At 38.2% G+C, this 21,544-nt stretch overlaps 1 protein-coding gene across 1 annotated transcript; it reads left to right on the top strand.

Moving 5' to 3' along the window:
* Positions 1-557: 557 nt before the first annotated feature.
* On the top strand, positions 558-20,207 carry snx18a (sorting nexin 18a). Its single transcript, XM_084415444.1, has 2 exons — positions 558-2,700; positions 18,967-20,207. The coding sequence occupies exons 1-2, from the start codon at positions 1,236-1,238 to the stop codon at positions 19,218-19,220; spliced, it is 1,719 nt and encodes a 572-aa protein (XP_084271570.1). The 5' UTR covers positions 558-1,235; the 3' UTR covers positions 19,221-20,207.
* Positions 20,208-21,544: the final 1,337 nt, after the last annotated feature.

Here is a 21,544-nt window from a genome sequence, read left to right on the forward strand (position 1 = left end):
GGCTACAATTTAAAATAATGGTTTTCTATTTTAATATACTATGTTGCAAAGCTGTTTCAAATCGAAACAAATGAGCACAACACAGACAAAGAAACTTAGTTAACATTAACATAAATAAAGAGTTTTTATTTTTATATTATAACATATGACACAAGCAACATCACACGACCAAGAGTGCAGTTGTCCTGAATACCATCACAATTGAAAACGTGACACTGATTTCAACAGTTCAATAAGCAAGTAGTTAAAATTAGTTAAATAGTTAATGAATAGTTAATAGTTAATGAATGATTCAGCGAATCGGTTGAGTCAAAGATTCAATGACCAATTTCATAAACAACTGTCTCATTCTTGAATGAATCAGCTGTTTGAACAAATCGTTTGAATGACTCAATGACTCATTAAGACGGTCGCTTGCGACTGTATGTATGTATATATATATATATATATATATATATATATATATATATATATATATATATATATATATATATATATACACACATATATATATATATATATATATTATATATATATATATACACACACACACACACACACACACACACACAACTGAACTTCACATCTGAAGTTAAGCTGCCTCCTGGTAGATTTAATTTAAGCCTCAATTTAGTCCTGGAGTTGCTCGATCTAATCTTCCTCCAGTAAATTTACACGTGGCTTTTCTAGTCATTTAATGTAATATCCCACGTGATGGCGTAATTGCGTGTTGATGTAAAATAATCACTAAAACTGTTAATTGTATAGAATTATTCAAAAGAGACGATTCGCGAAAATCAGAAGTCCTCACTATGTATTTGATTCGTGCTGCCTGGTGCTAAGCTCCGCCCTCGACTACCCGGACTGGTTGTGCTCTCCTCGGCGCTGTTTAGGGTGAGTGAGTGTACACTGCGGTCGGTGTGGGACGGGCGCGCGCGCAGCACAGCGACTGGGCTCTGGATGGTGAACTCCACGGATGAAGAAATTATTCTGCCTACCACTCTGGGAATTTTAAACACGACAACTGACAGTCACGTTATCATTTAAGCGTTGTGAGGAGGACTCTGGAGATAGACACAGCTAGGGTTTACGGTTCCCGCAGCTGACGCGCAAGTTGTTGTCAGTCTCTCAGGTCAGTGAGTGAGTGAGTGAGTTTGGGTTGGAGTTAGCTAGCAGATACGCTAGCCTTAAACGATTTTAAATTCATCGAAGCTTGGATATATTTTGTGTGTGTCATGGCTCTGCGAGCGAGAGCTCTGTATGACTTCAATTCAGAAAACCCAGGGGAGATATCAGTGAAGGAGCACGAGATTGTAACTCTGTACAGCGAGCAGGACATTGAGGGCTGGCTGGAGGGGGCGAACAGTAGAGGGGATAGGGGGCTTCTCCCTGCGTCCTACGTCGAGGTATTGAGGAATGACACCGTCTCGTCTTTTAACAACAACTCTCGATATACCAACATTCCCACTGGTGGTTTTGACTTCAAAAACCAGACTCAAGAGAGCTACAGCAGTGCACCAGCAGCACCCAGCTTCACAGCCTACCCTGCTCTACCTCAACAACAACAACAACATGCAGGGACCCCAGCCAGTGATGATGATTGGGATGATGACTGGGACGATCACTCGTCCGTAGCTGATGAACCAGGGATTGTTGGTGGAGGATACAGGAATTATGAAGGTAACGGACCCTCTAGCTACAGCATCTCCACATCCTCCATGCCTAGAGGTGCACAGCAAGCCAAAAGTTCGGCCACGGTCAGCAGAAATCTGAACAGGTTCTCCACTTTTGTGAAGTCAGGCGGTGAGGCATTCGTCCTGGGGGAAGCATCCGGCTTTGTGAAGGATGGGGATAAAATTTGTGTGGTAATGGGTCAGTACGGTCCAGAGTGGCAGGAAAACCCTTACCCATTCACTTGCACTATTGATGATCCCACCAAGCAAACGAAATTCAAAGGCATGAAAAGTTACATTTCCTACAAGCTGACGGCAACCCACACGCAGAGTCAGGTCAACAGAAGATATAAGCATTTTGATTGGCTCTATGCACGGTTGGTGGAGAAATTTCCTGTCATTTCAGTGCCACACATCCCTGAAAAACAAGCCACCGGTCGCTTTGAAGAAGACTTCATTTCTAAAAGGAGAAGAGGGCTGTTATGGTGGATGAATCACATGACCAGCCACCCTGTACTGGCCCGGTGTGATGTTTTCCAGCACTTCCTCACCTGCTCCAGCACGGACGAAAAGTCTTGGAAGCAAGGGAAGAGAAAAGCTGAGAAGGATGAGATGGTCGGTGCTAATTTCTTCCTCACCATCAGCACTCCAGCAGCCCCTCTTGACCTGCAAGACGTCGAAAACAGGACTGATGGATTCAAGGCCTTCTCCAAGAAAATGGATGACAGCGTGATCCAAGTCAACGCCACGCTTAACGAGTTTGCGAGGAAGCAGATAGCCGGGTTCAAGAAAGAGTATCAGAAAGTGGGACAGTCTTTTAAGTATCTAAGTCAAGCATTTGAGATGGACCAGCAGTCATACTCGGTCGGTTTGAACCAAGCAATTGCGTACACGGGAGAAGCCTACGAAGCTATTGGAGACTACTTTGTGGAGCAGCCTAAACAAGACGTGGACCCTGTGATGGATTTGTTAGCCCTGTACCAAGGACATCTTACCAACTACCCTGATATCATCCATGTTCAGAAAGGTAATCATTTACTCATTTATTTGTATCATCATCTTTGAAATATGCATGAAACTGTGTTCAGCTAGATCAGTGGGCATTAAAGATAACAGGGTCATTTGCTCTCAGAAGTTTGCTTTGCTTGACTGATTTGTTTGCATTGGAGTGCCACAGATGAGTTCACTGGCTGTCCTGGTTTCATCTGACTGCTGAGTCACATGGGGTGAGCTGTTGCTGACATGCTGTGTGTGTTTTTCCTGTGGTCTGTAAATCAGCCACATATACGATGACAAAGACTGGAACTATTGACGTACTGAATTGTTTGGAAGGTTGACAGGAGAGTTTCAGTACACATTCAATCATTCAGTCAATTTGTGTGCATTGATTTGAGCATGGATGTCATTGTTACAAACAGTGGCACATTCTAGCTTAGTGACACATTTCTGACACTTAACAGTGGATAATGTCCTTGATTGTGTATTATAAAACAAGTGTAATTTTATTTCAGATCAAAAGCATGTATGCATATACTTCATTTTACATCTGGAATCATGATGATCATGATGCTCCAGAATGCAAATAACACCCTCAGAGGATGTGGGAAGTGCAGCAATCACACATTCAGCTGTTTGCTTAACTGCTTGAATATGTATGACGCTCATTAACATTTGCAGATACATGTGAGACTTTAAGCTCTCAAATTCTAGGTTGAGATTATTTTTTTATGGAGCCACTAGCCTTATAATGTAGGTCTCGCATAGCTTGTAATGATCACTTGACCGGAATTTTTCAATCAAGACTTAGTTTAAGACAAGATTGCTTGTAATATTTCTTTTTTGTACCGTGTTCTCTAAATTTCATTGCAGTTACATCATGTACTCATGCAAAGTGTAGTAGTCATCATGATTTAAAGGAAACGGTCGAACCCAGAGGCAAGACTTTGAAATTACTAAAAATGATCATATATACAACACAGTTCAAAAGTTTAGGACCAGTAAGAAATTAATACATTTATTCAGCAAGTAAGTGTGCATTAAATTGATCAAAAGTGACAGTAAAGACAGTTATAATGTTATGAAAAATTTCTTCTTCTTTTTTTGTACTTTCTATTCATCAAAGAGGCCTGAAAAAAAATATATCACAGTTTTCACAAAAATATTAAACGGCTATTTTCAACACTGATAAGAAATGTTACTTGAGCAACAAATTAGCATATTAGAATGATTTCTGAAGGATCATGTGACACTGAAGACTGGGGTAATGTCTGGGGCATTTATACACATTGTCTTGTATGTTTTCAGAGAATGACTTGACGGATAGGCAACACTGAATTTTACAAGCTGTTTCAACAGTCCACATTTATGTGGCTTCTCGTAACCACAACATGAACAAATAGGCTAGACTTTGTTAAAGCCCATAGAGATTGTCTATGAGCTGAGCTTGCAGGGTAGCAATGTACATTCATATGTCTGCCATTTCCTTATGGGAAAGTAGCTAATGTTTTGATCTTGTTGTTCACAACAAAATTTTAAAAGTAGCCTAAATTTAGATTTTTATAACTGTTGAATGTGTAAACCAGATGTTTAATGAGGTACAGACTGGTGCTGCAGACACACCACTGTCACTGTATTGTGCTTTGGAAAAATTGAAATGCTGTGTCGTACCTCCAGCAGAAAGGCCTCAGTCTGTGACCGATCCAGCCGACTGTCTAGGACTGAGGTCACCTGCGTCTGGCTGAAGCCCATATGCCATTCCTGAGCACTTACCAAAGGTGTAAGTCTTATTGTCATTGTCACCATATAATTTTAGCATGGAAGAAACACCCTTATTATTGGTGTATGAGTGCTGCGAGAAATATTTTCTGCATTCTGTCTGTGGTTTTGCCCACAATGTCACAGTTAACTGTGAGCAAAAGCATAAGATGGAACATCTACGGGTTCTGATGAAACGATCATCCAGACTTTGAATGAGTCAATAGAAAGCTATGAGCAAAGCTGTCCACTTTCCATCACCACTGTGACAGAGTAAATACTGACGTTCTCTGATTACAATGTCTGATGGCAAACAAAAAGAGACATTCAAATCCCCCTGAGTAGGGGTTCATGTTATAACCACTTCCTGTCTCATGATCTCCTCTTAGACATCTATCTTTCATAAGAAATTATTTGCGTCATAGCTGCATTTTGACAGTTTTGTTGTTAAAGTTTCATCATATTGTCATTTGCCATCTGTTTACCTACTCAGATTTTGTCACCCTTTTAATAATTTTCATGGTGAAATGAAAATCAGTACCATAAAAACAACTGCACCTCAGAAATGATGCCTAAAATATTCTACAACCAACTAAACCACAACTTATTCTCAGTAAACAACAGATGAAAGCTTATGATTTGCGTTCACCTGTGTAATTCAACATAATGCATTTGCTGTTTTCTTTTTTTTTCTTCTTTTTTATTTTGTAAGATGATCAAATTTCAAGGCCATCATAGTGTCCACAGGGATAAATAAACGGTCTGCTGTGTTTTTGATAAAATGCACATGAGCACAGCATGTATTGATTTGTGTCACTATAGCCCCCATTAGCGATGGAAGTGAAGAGCCATTAGTGAACATACTGACGTTGGTATAAATGGGACCCTTTTTTCCATCGCTTTTCAGTGATATGCATTGAAACATGTTGAAGTATGTGGTTCTTATGACAATGAGAGGAAACAATGACTCAAATGTGATGTGGTTAGCTGGGGAAGTCAGCATTGTGCTTAAACCCTTAACCAACCACTGAACGGCTATCTGAAGTCTTTCACTTGTTTGACACATTTCCAGTTTTTATTGTTAGAGACATGTCTAACGTTATCTCTAGTCATTCGAGGGGAAGTCTGAAAAGACCTCTTTTAATGTAGTTCAACTTGTGTTTTCTCTCTCCCGTAAAACAAGATTTGAGATGTCCTGTAGTGTGCTATATTCCAAGTCTTCTGAAGCCAAAAGATAGATTAGAGAAGAGTTGTGCGCATTCTGCACAACACCCACCCCCCACCCCCCCACCCTTTAAGTGTTTGTCTGATACACTTTGTGACCTGTGTACAAGTATAGAGCTGGTAAGGTCCCGCACATCCGTAAAACCCCAAGTGGACCTCTAGGTTGAAAAATCGTCAATGCAAGTGAATGTGAGAAAATAATTATTTTCTGGTCCCGTTTGAATTGTGCCATGAATATGAACATTGTCTATGAATTTTTTATATAATTTTTCATGTTACGAGTTTGACAGTATATTGTATGATTCTTTGGCTAGCAGTTGTGGAAAAGACATAACGAGAAAGACTACATGTCGCCTATGTGACGTCACCCCATAACACATTTTCCCTCCACTTGTCAAATCACTGTGCTAATGCTGCGATAATCTATGGAGACAGATCGAGATGCCTGTGTGTTTTGTACCCACATGTCACCATTCAAACAAAATGGGCTGTTCTTTCTTCAGATTCCCGCGTCGAAAGCAGCGAAGAGTTGTAGTCCACAAAGTGCTCTCACACAAAGTCTAACCGTATCAAACTTCTACCCGCTAAATTGTAGCGTTCTTCACACAAAAAATTATATAAAAAATTCAGACAACATATGTTCACATTCATGGCAAAATTCAAACGGGACCAGAAAATAATTATTTTCTTACATTTACTTGCATTGACGATTTTTCAACCTAGAGGTCCAGTGGGGTTAGCGGAAGGGCCGGGACTTACCAGCTCTATAATTTGGGCAGTCCAGTCGAGTCACACTTTCCTCAAATCATTTTCTTAAAACTGAAAATGATGCCATTATCTACCCACCCTTTTTTTTCTGTGGAACACAAAAGGAGTAATTGTCTGTCTCTTTTTCATGCTACAAAAATTCATGGTGAGCACCATTCAAAAGTAGCTTATCTCTTATACTTATACTTATCTCTTAGTCTCTTATGCTCACCAAGGCTGCATTTATTTGATCAGGAACCTAGTAAAACAGTAATACTATTTTCTATTTTAAAATGTAGCTAATTTATTCCTGTGAAGGCAAAACTGATGGCAAATCTGTCACATGATGCTTCAGAAATCATTCTAAATATGCTGTTTTGATGCTCAATAATCATTTCGTACTATTCTCATTGTTGAAAACAGTTGTGCTGCTTTTTATTTTTGTTGAAATCAGGATAGTACTTTTTTCTTCTTTTTTTTTTGATTAATAGAAAGTTCAAAAGAACTGTATTTATTTCAAATTGTAACAATTTAAAAGTATTTTCTGTCACTTTTGATACATTTGAAGGGGTCATGAACTGAGAAATCAAATTTTCCTTGAGGTTTTGACATATAAGAGGTCATCATATTATAAGAATATCCTGAAAGTTTCAGAATTGAAAACTTCCTTGTTAGTCCAAAATCAGCTTTTATTGTTACCAGGCCCAGCGAACGACTCGTCCTGGACTGTGCCTCTTTATGACGTAATAAGGTAGTGAATGACCTGAAGTCTGCAGAAGAAAATCAACTTAACGCCACTGGCGTTAGTGAGATGAGGACGAGAGAAGAGCTCAGGGTCACTCACTGGCCTAAAAATAACTTATACCTTCCAAAGGATCCTAATGCTTGGAATGTGGATATTTATTTTCAACAATGTGAATGTCTCAGTTGAACATATTCGTATTCGGTACATTTCACTGGATTCTTTGGTAAATCAGTCAGCAAACTCGGCGCATGCTTTTAGGATATGAACTTGACAGTATTGCCACAACCGTGTTAATTCTAATGCCTGATCTGTGACCAGTCATTTCTGATGTAATGATTCACGTAGCTACAGTCAGATGTTCTTTGTTCTGTCAGTAAATCAAACCAGTGACTAAACGGTCAACTTCACATTGTTTCTTTTAGTGGGGTGTTAATTATCTGTTATTTAAATTGATTGACTTGTATATAGAAAGCGATCAATGAACGCTCAGTTTACAATAGCTGTAGCTGTCAATCAAACAGCGCATGTTTATCAGTGACTGAGTTCTTGACTCGCGCCAAAACATTCGTTAGTGTGCAGAAATCGAGTTGCAATGACGAGATCGCTGCATACATGTCTGTGATCAGCTATGCTCATCACTGCAACCTGTCATGCCACAATATAAATATAATGCCATAGATCTAATTGCATTGCTATAATTATCACTTTTCATGAGTAGTTAACATTCAGAGCTGTAATAGTAAAAACATGCTAAAAGTTTTCAAGAGAGTTAAATGTAATACTAGCTATTTCGTATGAAAAGCTTTTAACCAATCACAGCAGTGGGCGTTTAAACTGAAGTCTCACAGCAGACACGCCCCTTCAAACTGAGCGTTCAAATCAGAGGCTAAAATCAGGCTAGGAAAAATGCCTTTTATTTCTAAATTATGACCATTTTCGAAGTAAAAATCATACTAACATTATAAGTGCACCCCAGGACACATTATGAAACAATAAAACAATGCAGTTCATGACCCCTTTAATTCATCCATGCTAAATAAAAATATTAATTTTGCAGCAGTTCTGCCTAATATCTTCTTTTGTTTCACTGAAGGAAGAAAAAATACAGGGTTGGGAATTGCATGAGGGTGAGTAACTGATGACAAAATATGAATGTTTGAGTGAATGATATCTCTAACCATCAATCATGACCGAAAGTGCCTAATTGCTACTTTAAGTCTTCACTGTCACTGCTGTTTATCAGGGAAGATGATTATTAGAGTCACCATAGAAGACACAGCAGCTTCTGAAATGGGCTGAAAGCTGAAATTCATTGGTCTCCATTTAGGTGCTGAAGTACTAGCAAATGTCTTGTAATTCACAGCGGGTGACTTTTGTATTTTCCTTAATGCCCATGAATCTAATGGTGCCGTTACAAAGCAAATTGGACTTTCTCTCACGTTGTCACTTTTGCCTGTGATCTGCATTTTCCTTTTCATTTGTTTAAAAAGCCAAATAATTTGATCTGCTACCTATATTATCATCAGATCAAAGTCCCATGCAAAAAGTCATGATCCAGATCTGTGTAATATGTTCGGGGTGTCAGTAGGGGACTTGTGTTCTCTAGTTGCAGTTCACTGGCAGGACTGCATGTGTTGTGTAATAGGATATTACGTAATGCCTGAAGAGGTTGTGCTGCGGCAAGCTTGGGGCTCAGTTGAGCGCAGTTTCCCACGTGTGTCTTCACCTTTCTCAGACCATTTTTGTACAAATGGTTTGCCCTATGTGGTTTTCTAATGTTTTAATACTCTCTTTGTTTGATTTTCGAAAGCTTTGAAAATGCGCAGTGATGTCTGGAATCACTTGATAAATACATTTAAGTGGAAGTTGTGCAGCGCCAATCTGCCATATACATAAAATTATAATGAGAACACTATAGAATGTTGTGAATTCTTTATGCTTTAGTTGCCCGTGTTTCAGCACGTTGTTACGGAAAGAGCGCATCCACAACGGGAGTAACACTTTCTGGCTAGCACTTAACTAGTGCAAGTTCGCTTGCATTTGCGTCCTTTTGTGCAGATACAAGTTGTAATGTTACATTTATGTTATGTATCTAGAACATCTGATTAATCTCATATAGGACGGGCTTCAGTTTACTGGTGTTCATTCAATCTTCAGCTTCACCTCATGCAGCTGCTATTCCTTTTCCATTTTCATTCAGTTTCAATTTTCACTTTATTGTTGGAATCTCTTCTAAAAAATGTCTCGCATCCCACAGCGTCTACTGTCCCACATCAATACACATACACTTCAAATGATTAACACAATACAATTAACACCACTTGATACAAAAACCACATATAAGTATGTAAATACACAACTAGCTGCAGTGCATCTATTTAGTCCTTTCTATTTTTCAGAATCCTGAGGCCTACTTAGACCCTCAATTCTGATTTATTAATTTACATTTACATTTAATCATTTAGCAGACACTTTTATCCAAAGCGACTTACAAATGAGGAGAGCAATAGAAGCAATTAAACTAACAATAGGACAACAATATGCAAGTGCTGTGACCCTTCTCAGTTTATTCTAAGGCAGTATACGTAATCTTAAAAAAAAAAAAAAAAATAGATATAGAGTAGAAGAGAAAATAAAATAAAATCAAAGAAAGTGTTAGCATTAATGAATCAAGTGTTGCCGGAAAAGACTGATCATTATAGCATATGCTACTCTAATAGAATGTTTCTTTTTCAAAAACATGCATTATTGATAATCTAGCAGTGGTATTTTTCATATTTTCATATTTGGATAGACATGTTTGCATGTAATTTTTTTTTTTTTTTTGGTAACTTTTATTTTTATTTTTATTAACATTATCACCATGATGGACACGCTGTATGTTTACAACATTAATTTAACATTAGATTTTTTTCCTTGAGAAAAATTAACATGTAGCTACTGCACCTGATATTATCCAAATGAATCGATATTGAATCTAGATCGGAATCAAATCACAAGCTTATGTCATTATACCATGTAAAGATTGTTTTTTGTCACTAAACTTTATGAAATTCTGTTTAGTTACTAAATGTTTTGACAATCACAATAACAACCCACACCCCCCTACAAAATTCTCTCTCCAAGCTGAACTCAAAAGTTAGCAGCCCTGTTTATTAAGCCTGTTTTATGCTTCTGCGTCGAATCGACGGCGTACCCCCGCAGACCCCTCTGCGTCGCCGCGAACCCCTCTCCAACCCCTCCGCCGTAGCTCGACGTGCACCTCCAAAAAATTGTAACTACGCGTCGAGGCGACGCAGACCGCAAGGGCTGTGATTGGTGTATGAGAGCAGAGAGCAAGACTGAACATTTGGCATCCTCGTGATTCAGTGCACTTTTGTAAATAGTTCATTTTCTTAGATAATGTTTTATATTACGGTTAACTTATATTGTGTTTCAGTTTTATATTGTGTGTTTCTTGTACCTATTACTCTTATTTTTTTTTTTATTGTATACTTAAACCTTTGCCCTTTGTTCTTGGCGTGCTTTTTTACTCATTGCACATTAATAGATCAATGGTTGTTTTGAAAAAAAGTTTATTTACATTTGTTGTTCAACGTCGATTAGCTCCAGCTGCAACAACCATAGACGGGCAACAACACTCTCTCTCTTTCGCTCGCGCGGAACCAGCGCACGGAACCAAAACAAACTAGCAAAGAGATTCGCGAACCACACCCCACCTAGCGTTCTGGCGGTGAAATGCACCGCGATGCAATGCAACCCGACGCAGAACCATAAAACAGCCACGACGCCGTAGGAGTGACGACGTAGCTACGCCGTGGAGTTGACGCAGAAGCATAATGAGGCCTTAAGGCTGCTGTCATTTTTTACGACCTCATGCACAGATCTAATATACAGGCACGTTCCAGTTTTCTCCCTACTGGTTATGTCCACATAACCGACTGTTTGTTTATGTAAACCTTGTGTGTATGTGACAGTTTAAGCACAATAAGACGCAAAAGATAACTTAGTTTAGTACTCACAAGCTGTTTGACAGGCTTTTAGTGTGTGCGCGGTTCGGGTGTAGGGGCTCAGAAAAGCTTGTCAGAACAGCCTGCAAATAGAATGTTTAACTGGCAAGGCTTTAAAATGCATGCAGATAATACACTTTCGTAATTGTCTATAACTGCAATGTCACTTGAGAGTAACCCTACCTCTGCGTTAACGTGAAGTGAATGTACATCGCATTGTACCTATGTTGGGACGGAGGTGCCAGAACGGCAACTGATTAAATGTGCACTGTAGCAGGATACTACGTTATTTCTTCAAAAGCAGATCGTGGAGACATTTTAATCATTCACGGTCAAAAATCGTGATATCACGCACCCCTGGTTCCAACACTTTTGATTTTCTGTCCGATATATTAACGCATGGACCAGCTGTTTTAGCATTCTGTCATTGAGTGACTTCGCCAATTCCCGTAATTTTTTGTTTTGCAAATAAACGACTGATTTAGAAATTTTGTTGACCAAGCCTCTTCTCGTAACGTTTAGTCGACAATGAGAGGGCAGCCCTAAAATATGATGTTCACACAAGCAAAGGCAGTCTGGCTTTTACCATTAAGAGACCATTCACACATCAGCACCAGAATACACGCTGATACGCTGAAAAACTTTTAAAAAGCAGCTGAGCTTACTGTAAACAGTGCGGAGTAATCGCATCATCTCTATAAGAAGTTTATGATTGGCCCAAAGCAGACTTCTTTTGACCTCGTACGTACTCATACCAGTAATCTTCATTCTTTGTTCACACACAGCATCTTACCGGTAATTTCAGCCCGATCTCACCCCAAGGCGTCATATACTGGCGCTTTTGACATTTCGTCTACATCCAACGCACATGGCACCCTTTAGCGTCAATATGAGACGCAGATAGATATGGGCCAGAAGGCGCCTCCTAGCGGTCTAACCCTAACCCTACCCCAGACCTAAACCTACCCATAACCGAACAAAGCTATCTGTGCGTGTCATATTGACGCTAAAGGGTGCAATGTGCGTTGGATGTAGACGAAATGACAAAAGTGTCAGTATATGACGCCCTAGGAAGAATTTACTGGTAATGTTACAACTTCTCATCTTGGTAATTTGGCAGAACCGATTTAACTTTGAATAATAACTTTAAGGTAATTATAGAGATGATGCAGTTTTGTGATATACTGTGGTGTTTTGTATAGTCAAAGGTGCATATAACAATCTGTGTGGGGTAAAGCTAAATAAAAAAATAAAAATGCAAAAGAAAATTGTGAAATTGAAAAAATAAATGACAAAATACAAAAACTAGTGACATTTTCAAGACTAAAATAACCCTACTCTAATTAACAGATTCCGCACAAATGTTTCCAGTTCAAGCTTGTCTCAAATGCAGCACAAATAAAGGTATAGCGTCTGTAACAAGGTGTATTAGTTCAGATGTTCACACATGATGTCTTAAAGGATAACTGTCGCCAAAATGCAACCTAGGGTCTTTTTGTTAATCTACCCGAGGCAAACTTTCGTTTAAAAGCATAATTAGAATGGAAACGCCACTTTTAAGTTTGAACTTTTTTTTCTTTTTTTTTGGTCAAATTGCCTTTTGAATGGGAGTGCTTGGGGCACTACTATGATAGCATCAAAAATCACTATTTTTTAAAACACCAAGAAGGCCGCCGGCATTTTGACTGTCAAAAATAGTTGATCTCCGAATGCAACGTAACAGGGAGGAGAGTAAAGATGGAAAGCTCCTAAAGCTTAGTTCCATATAAATAAATTCACAGATAATTTGTTATGTCGTTAGTGAAAATCAATATTGACCTTTATTTGAAAAAGGATGCTCATTTAAGGAGCAATACTAAAATTCAGAGTCAGTTCATTCACATTCGGGGATCGGCTATTTTTTATGCTATCATAGTAGTGCCCCAAGCACTCCCATTCAAAAGGCAATTTGACCGAAAACGAAAATACGGTCAAACTTAAAAGTGCCGTTTCCATTCTAATTATGCTTTTAAACTAAAGTTTGCCTCGGGTAGATTAACAAAAATACCCTAGGTTGCATTTTGGTGACAGTTATCCTTTAATGGTAATTACCAGTAAAGACGGTAGGCTTTGAAAGGGGTATGTGTCTTGTTTTCTGTTGGTTGTATATGAGATTAAACATGTATATTAACGTCAGAAATGAAATTTCACCCTATCTATTTTGTAAACGCATGTTATTGATCTTATTTAGTGATTTATCCATGCATATGTTTAATTTCCCCCAAAAAAATATACCTCAAAATGTCGTAATTAGGGTTGGGTACCGAACTCTGTACTTTTATTGGCACTGACCGAATTACGTCGGTACTGCCAAGTATCGATTCACATTTAATCAATCGGTGCCAAATTCCGGTACCTGAGAACGCATCTGTGTGCGAGAGTAAGACTATTTAAATACGATTTCTGCAAGTTCTGCGTGTCTCTGCGGTTTCATTTACCACACACACACAGACACACACACACACACTGAAGCACGCGTGACGCTCGCAGTGTTTTTCAGCTTCTGCGAGAACATGAATGAATTTCCAGAGCCACTCTGAGAGTCATCAGCAGTTTCATTTAAGAAAAACTATCGTCATATCATTAGCACACTGAAACTCAGAGGTCATCACCACAAATAAAAGTTTTGTTTAACTTGATAATATATTACTGTTGTACAGTAGAATTGAGATATCTCAATTTAATGATAACACTAATAATAATAAATTATAAAAAAATATTTTTTAAGGAATAATCACTCTTTTTCTTCCATGTTGTTAATTTAACAGTATTAGTTGTGCCGCATGTTGTTTGACAAAGTGTGGGTTTCACTTTATTTTGATGGTGCCTTTAACTCATTCTGTTGTCTGTAAGTAACATTGCACCTACATGTCTGCTAACTCTCATTAGAGTATTAGTAGAGTATGAGTAGACTAGTAGGGTTAGGGTTAGAATAAGTTGACATGTAGTTGCAAAGTTACTTATAGTCAGTAGAGTGTCTGTTGGAGGAGCATCACAATAAAGAGTTTGCAGATATTAAGCAGATATTCCACTAATACTCTAGTGAGAGTTAGTTGACATGTAGCTGCAAAGTTACTTATAGTTAACTGAATGTTCTAAAGGGACCATCCAAATAAAGTGTTACCATAATTTCATATAAAAGATCAATTAAATTAATGTTTTATTATGTCTTCATTTGATTACTAGAAAATTCACTACAAAACATTTCATGTATTTTTTTTTATTATTATTATTATTATTATTATTACTAAAATGGTTGTTTTTATTAATGTTCAAGCATCACAGACAATGGCAGACAGCGACCAAGGCATCTCTGGCATAATGTCAATAACACTTCTATAAATGACTTACAGTTTCTTTACAGTTATTGAGGTAAACATGCCTAAAGTACCCAACCCTATTCCAGCGAAACCTCTGTTTGTTAAAGCATGCTGAATTTTTCCAATTATTTAGTCACTTAAATTTCGCCCTTCCACAATGGACTGCAAGCTCGCAATACTGTAATGTTTGAATGCAACACTGACATCTCAAAATCAACTTCTGATGAATAGATCCAAGTTCGGCCTTACATTTTTTTTCTATTTCAATAATCCGCTACACTTGGATGTGCATCTCAATACGACCAAAAAGATCTGTCTCTATACTGTTTCGTTGCAATTTTTAAGCAGTGTTAATTGTCTAAAATGTAATGTTTAGTTGTGACCTGATTCTCATTGGTCTGGTTCTGTGTAAATACTCATTGCTGTGTAAATACGGATTTAAAACACTTTCTGTTGTATAGCCTGTATGTCAGGAAATGTCAAAGGGAACAAACTTTGTCCGTAGCAAAAACAACACAGTCCAATGTAAATAATGTCTGCAAGTGAGTGTAGTGCTGAGACTCAGTCAGCTGATGATGGAAAAAATGTGATGCAAAAATAACCGAATGCATTACGTTCTATTCAAAGTAACGGTAACATAATTAGTGATGAGATCAAGCAACGTCGTTCCCCAACACGGGCTGTCTGAAATCGGTCTCACTTGCCTGCTGTTTTTCATCATTGACCTGCATCTTTTCTTCCTTGAATGCACTTTGTCTTTATCTTGTGTGCTCTTTTGAACTGCATTTGTGAGAGTCGGTGTGTTCGTGGGAGCGTGTGTGTGTTTGAGGAATTTCGGTGATCTGGGTTAGTCTCAAGCGAAGGCTTCTTTGGCCAGAAGGCAGATAGTGTGGAGTTTGGGGGGATGGGACGTTTGGGAATGTCTTGCATGTTTCTCCTCACGAGGAGGGAATTCAGCCATCTGTGCTTAATACTTCACTGATACACTCAAGGCTTTCAGAGAGAGGATAATAATGCCATGAGATCTGAACTAATACATCTTGTTACAGACTCTGTTACGTACCTTTATTTGTGCTGCATTTGAGACAAGCTTGAACTGGAAAAATTTGTGGGTAAGAGTAGGGTTATTTTAGTCGTGAAAATGTCACTAGGTTTTATATTTTGTCTTTCTTTTTTTTTTTTTTTTTTACAGTTTTCTTTGGTATTTTGTGTGTATTTTTTATTATTATTTTATTTAGCTTTACCCCACACAGATTGTTATATGCACCGTTGACTATACAAAACACCACAGTATATCACAAAACTGAATCACCTCTATAATTACCTTCAAAGTTCTTATCAAAGTTTTTATTTTTCAAACACACAACGATTCCTGGAACACTTAGCAATAAATTGTAACTGCTTTCAGCATTTATGGTTAAGCTGCACTGACTGGATGCAGTTCCTGAGCAGTCACTGATGGCCAAACATCAGCCTTGTTTGACTCTTAGTGTTTATTCCTATTGTATAATGGACATTTATAGTTTCGATTCAGTCTCTATTTTTATTTAATTTTGTTGGTACATTTTTATTTTTATGTTAGTTTCATCTTTAGTTATTGTCTTTTTCTTTTTTTTTTCTTTTTTTTTCATGTCATCTCTGTCATCTTTACCACACACTACCGTTTAAAAGTTTGGGGTCAGTAAGATTTTTTAAAAATGTATAGGCTGCATTTATATGATCAAAAATACAGTAAAACAACTTCCTTGGGGTTAGAGGTTCATTTCTTTCGTCCTAAGGTGGAAGATGCTGTGTAATGACTATGACTGTTGTAATGTAATGACTGTACTGACTATTATGTAAAGTCACTCAATGTGACACTTTAATAGAGTTCATTCTTGTTTCCTGTCATTGTAATATGAATCAGGTTGCTGGGGAAAGCAATTTCTTTGACGTTCACTGACATTGTTGAAAGTTTTATTATAGTCAGGTGATTGGTCAATCGTGGCATTCTGCTGTCAAATATTTTTGTAATGAAATCGGCAATCTGCATAGCTGAGCTTGTTTTTACATCTCTTGTATCATATCTCTCTTTCAATATTTCATGATAATTTTTTTTATGGTAATGTGACCTTATCACCCTGTCTAGGTTTGATATGATAAAATGATTGACTGTGTGACATTTATTATATATGCTAGTGATGATCCCTTCCTTTTTTTTTCTGAAACTTTTCCATTAAGATAAAAGCAGCCCTGTCTATCGCTGACGCTGATAAAGCAAAAATTGTACCAATCTGGCACAACCGTACAGACTACAGAGGAAAATGTGATTTTACTGCATTTTAACTTCCATGTTCTATGAGCTTGCAAGACTTTTGCAACAATGGCTGAGCTACACGCAGCTGCCACATATCTCATTACTCATTCGTTGTACTTCCTCTTGTAGACAAAAGCTCCAGATCAAAAGATAGCCTAATCAACATTCATTTCAAAAAAACATTCAGAAGCATCAGCTGTAGTGAAATCAATTTTATTTTGTCTTTGATCGGAGCATGATGGCTACACATGATGACCTACATGGCTATAGTTTAAAGCAGGGGTTCCCAATTCCAGTCCTCGCGCCTCCCCACTCTTCACATTTTGTATGTCTCTCTTATCTGGCACTCTCAGTTGAGGGGTGGGTTCCATTCGACCATATGTGCGCTGCGAAGTGGACTTAAAGCAGGGCTCAGTAGTTTCGGGATTTCTTCGCTGTATTCTCGCTTTTTGCTCGCAGGTTTCTCTCTAGAGCTCCCCCCACAGCTTCGGAATAGATATTTGACAACACTGTTGTAAAAACTCGTTGTCGATTCTCAGACACCAGAGGCTAGTTGATCAACGACATCAAAGCAGATGGGACATTCTTTAAAACGTCTTCTTCATTCGGGTTCGAACAGCGTGAGGGAGCGCAATAATGACAGCATTTTAGCAGATTTCTTTTGGCCGTAAAGCAATTGTTTACATCGCGAGACCTGATATCACGCGATACTTCCTGACGCGGCGTCTCAAAGCTGCAAGTGCGGATTTTCCGCTCACGGGCACCAGGGGGGTGCGAAACGACCACCATTCAACCCAAAATAAGTAATATAACCATTCCAATGACTCCAAAGCTGTTCAGTTAAGGTAAAAAAGTTACTTAGTTCACCTTTAAAAGGGTATTTCGCCATCTTAGGGAGATTCCAGTTCCGAAGCAGGCTGACAACGGTTACAAGTCAACTATCATTATTACAGGTTAAATAAAATAAAAAGACATGTTACCACCACCACCGTCTTACGTTACCGTCTCCCTCATCTAACACACCTGATTCATCTCATCAGCTCATTAGTAGACTACAAGACTTGAATTGGGTGTGTTTGAGGGAGACACCCAAAATGTGCTTTGGTGGGGGTCCCCAGGACAGGTTTGAGTAGCACTGGTCTAAAGCAAAGACATATCCCAAATTCACAAGCAATTGCTGACGTAAACAATCTGTAATGAAATAAGCAGCGAATTACAAGCAATAGGGCAAATAAACACAATAGAACAAAGTTAAATATTGCATTTAAGTTTTTCAGGTAGGTCTGTTCAAGTAAGAAATACAACGACAAAAAATCATATATTTCATATATATAAACCTGCATGGTCAATATGCTGCTGTCACTTTAACAAGACAGTATGCACAGATCCAGTATACTGACACATACATTTTATACTGATACGTTTGATTTTGTCTCAATAGACTGTTTACGTCAGTGATCTCAAACTCAATTCCTGGAGGGCCACAGCTCTGCACAGTTTTGCTCCAACCCTAATCAAACACACCTGATCCAGCTAATCAAGGTCTTCAGGATTACTAGAAACTTCCTTGCAGGTGTGAGTTGGAGCTGGTTGGAGCTAAACTGTGCAGAGCTGTGGCCCTCCAGGAATTGAGTTGAGACCACTGGTTTACGTGAATACTCACCAAGGCAGCATTTTGGCACATAAGTGTGTGTATTTGACATTTCAAATGCAATAAGCCACACAAGAGAACTTCATTTGAGTTCTCACACACTGAGGTGGCTTTCAGACCTGGCGTTGGCATACCAGTACTGGATTCAGTTTTCTTGCATGGTTTGTTGTGCTTTTAATAACTTATGAAGTCCATTCCGCTCTTTATTTTTTCATTCACTGATGTTTCATTAGTGCTCTAACGTATATTTACTCCTCACCTCCATTGACGTGCTCTTGCACCTCCCCACATCTTGAAAACCCATATGTTCGCCTATGATTTATACGTCAAAATAGTAATAATTATAGCATAAAAGTGACATCCTGGTCATGCCATATTGCTCTTTTCAAAACAACAGCCACATTCATGCAGAAGAACAGACGAGTCTAACCTGTTGAGCTATTCGTCATAACTTTGACTGAATCTGAGTCAATATTTAGTCTCATTCTGGTTCTGCTTTCTCCACAGGTGCTCTGACGAAGGTGAAGGAAAGCCAGAAGCACGTAGAGGAAGGAAAGATGGAAAGCCTGCAGGCAGACGGCATCAGGGAACGCTGCAACATCATCTCTTTTGCCACGCTGGCTGAGATCCAACACTTCCACCAGACTCGAGTGCGGGACTTCAAGTCCCAGATGCAGCATTACCTCCAGCAGCAGATCAGCTTCTTCCAGAAGATCACAGGCAAGCTAGAGGAGGCGCTTCAGAAGTATGACAATGCCTAAATGAACCACGTTTCAGTTGGACTGACAGAGCTTTACCTTGCCCGGCAGAGAGCCTGGTGAGGGTTAGCCAGCCCCTAGCAATATATGACAAAACAAAGAGTCTAAAATTTATGAAATCTATCCCCATACAATGAGCGTCCATTAGAAGGAACTGAAACTTTTGGGGGGAAAGTCTTTGGTGAGATGGCGATAATAAACGTTTAGTCTGGACTGTGTTTTCCTATGTGAAACTGATGAGGAGGACAGAGACACGCAGGACATAGTCACAGAGAACATGGAATATCTTTGATCCTGCTACTAATGTCATATTTTAAACAGTGTTCTGACGAATGAAATATTAATTTGACTTGAGGGGCTCAAGTGGCTCCTCTCTGCCACCTTTTAAACACTCGAGACCCTCTTAGCCATTCTTAGATGTTTACAGACCTTACAGAGCCACTGTCATCACTGTTGTGCCTTTCGATCTCGTCTTGTTGGTATTTTTATAATTTCTTAAAAAGAACTATATATTATTCTTATTCTGAAATTTGTTTTTACAAGGTTTGATGTTATTATCTTAATTATGTTATCTTAAAAGTCACCCCTGCTTAAAATGGCAGGACGAAGGAGTAGCTGGCTCATGTTTTGAGATAAGTGTGGGAGTAGCTTGTCACAATGCTCTCCCAACTCCTCAAGATATTTTGGGTCCAATGCAGAACAGAATGTGCATTTGGGGGAAAACCGTATTCGTAGACAATTGAGCAGGCAAGCACCTAAAAACAATTTCAAATGTGATGTAAACAGGAAGCACAGCACACTCAGGATAACATGAGTTCATTTTGGACACTTCTTCTGCCTACCATTTTTTTTTTTTTTTTTGGTTTATGACATTTCTCAAAACTTAAAGTCAGAGAATCCAGTTTATTTTCTACTACAGATTTCTACTTATGAACCACACCTAGATGTTCTGAAATATTAAAGAAGATTCCAAATAAATTGTTCACCTAACTGCTTGTTGGATTGTATATATTTTGTAGCGCATGTATTTTGAGGTTGGCACATTCAAACACCACATTGAACATTTTTTGATCTACTGAAAGTAGTTATAAATAATCAATGGCGACAAGATGTCTGTTTGCTGTTACTTGTCTTGATCATATCCTGTGCAGGCATAGTGAAAAAGAGAACCGATGGAAATAGAAACTTAAAAGGGCTGCACGATGTTGACGTAAAATGCAGTAAAATGTTAAATAATGCGATATTCGATATGCAATACAAAACTGTGTAAAATCAACTTGAATTATATTTAAAAACTGAAAATGATATAACCAATAAATGGTTCATGTTGTTTCCGTGAAAAGAAAGCATCACTACAACAACTGAAAGTGAAGAGCAGCATTTTTTTCATTGCATAAAAAGTAATGTCACAAATTTAAAATGTCATTTTAACCTTAATGTAAACAAACAAAAAAAGCTATTTAAATACCAGCAACTGTTTGCTCAAATTGGTAATATATAGTTTTATCAACCTGAATCCTTAACATCAAGAACATCAGGTAAACGAAAACGCATAACTAAACTAGGAGTGGACGATTTGTTATTTTAGTTTTTTTAATTATCTTAGTTATTAAAAATAAGAACAAATGGGTTTGCAAAATTACAAACAATAGGACAAATGCAATAAAGCAAAGATACAAATTAAATAAACAGTGCTTTACATTTTTCAGGTAGGCCAACATTAGATAGACATTAGATTTTTACATTAGTAAGAAACAATACAGAAAATGTATAATCAAATGTAAAAATAAAACACATATCAAAGCTATAAAATGTATTAATTTAAGAGCAGTTTTTTTTTTTTTTGACAGACAGCAGTAGGTATACTGTATTAGGCTGCTGTCACTTTAAGACCCAATGCACGGATCCTATTGACACACATCGGATTTCTTTCCCATTTGTTTACATTCACTTACATACATGTGTTTGCATGAATACTCGCCCAGACAGGCATTATGACATAACTGCGACCATTCAACTGCAATAAGCCGCAAAAGAGAACTGATTTCGCAATCACGCGCTGTCCGAGAGGCGAATTTCTATGCGAGCGCTTCGGGTGTGCTTCAGTGTTGACCTAAAATTGACTTTAAGAAACTTTTTGAAGTAGCCTATTAAAATCATTCAGATATCCCATATGCATATTGCGATATTTCGATATATCGTGCAGCCCTTATTCGTTTTCATTCTTTACATTTGTTCTTTTCTCTTTCCCTGTTTTTTTCAGTATATATAACCAATATTGATGCAGTATTAGTACAACTATAATTGTTGTGCTGAAGGGAAGAGGA

This window comes from Rutilus rutilus, assembly GCF_951802725.1.
Source record: "Rutilus rutilus genome assembly, chromosome: 7".
Classification (NCBI taxonomy): domain Eukaryota; kingdom Metazoa; phylum Chordata; class Actinopteri; order Cypriniformes; family Leuciscidae; genus Rutilus; species Rutilus rutilus.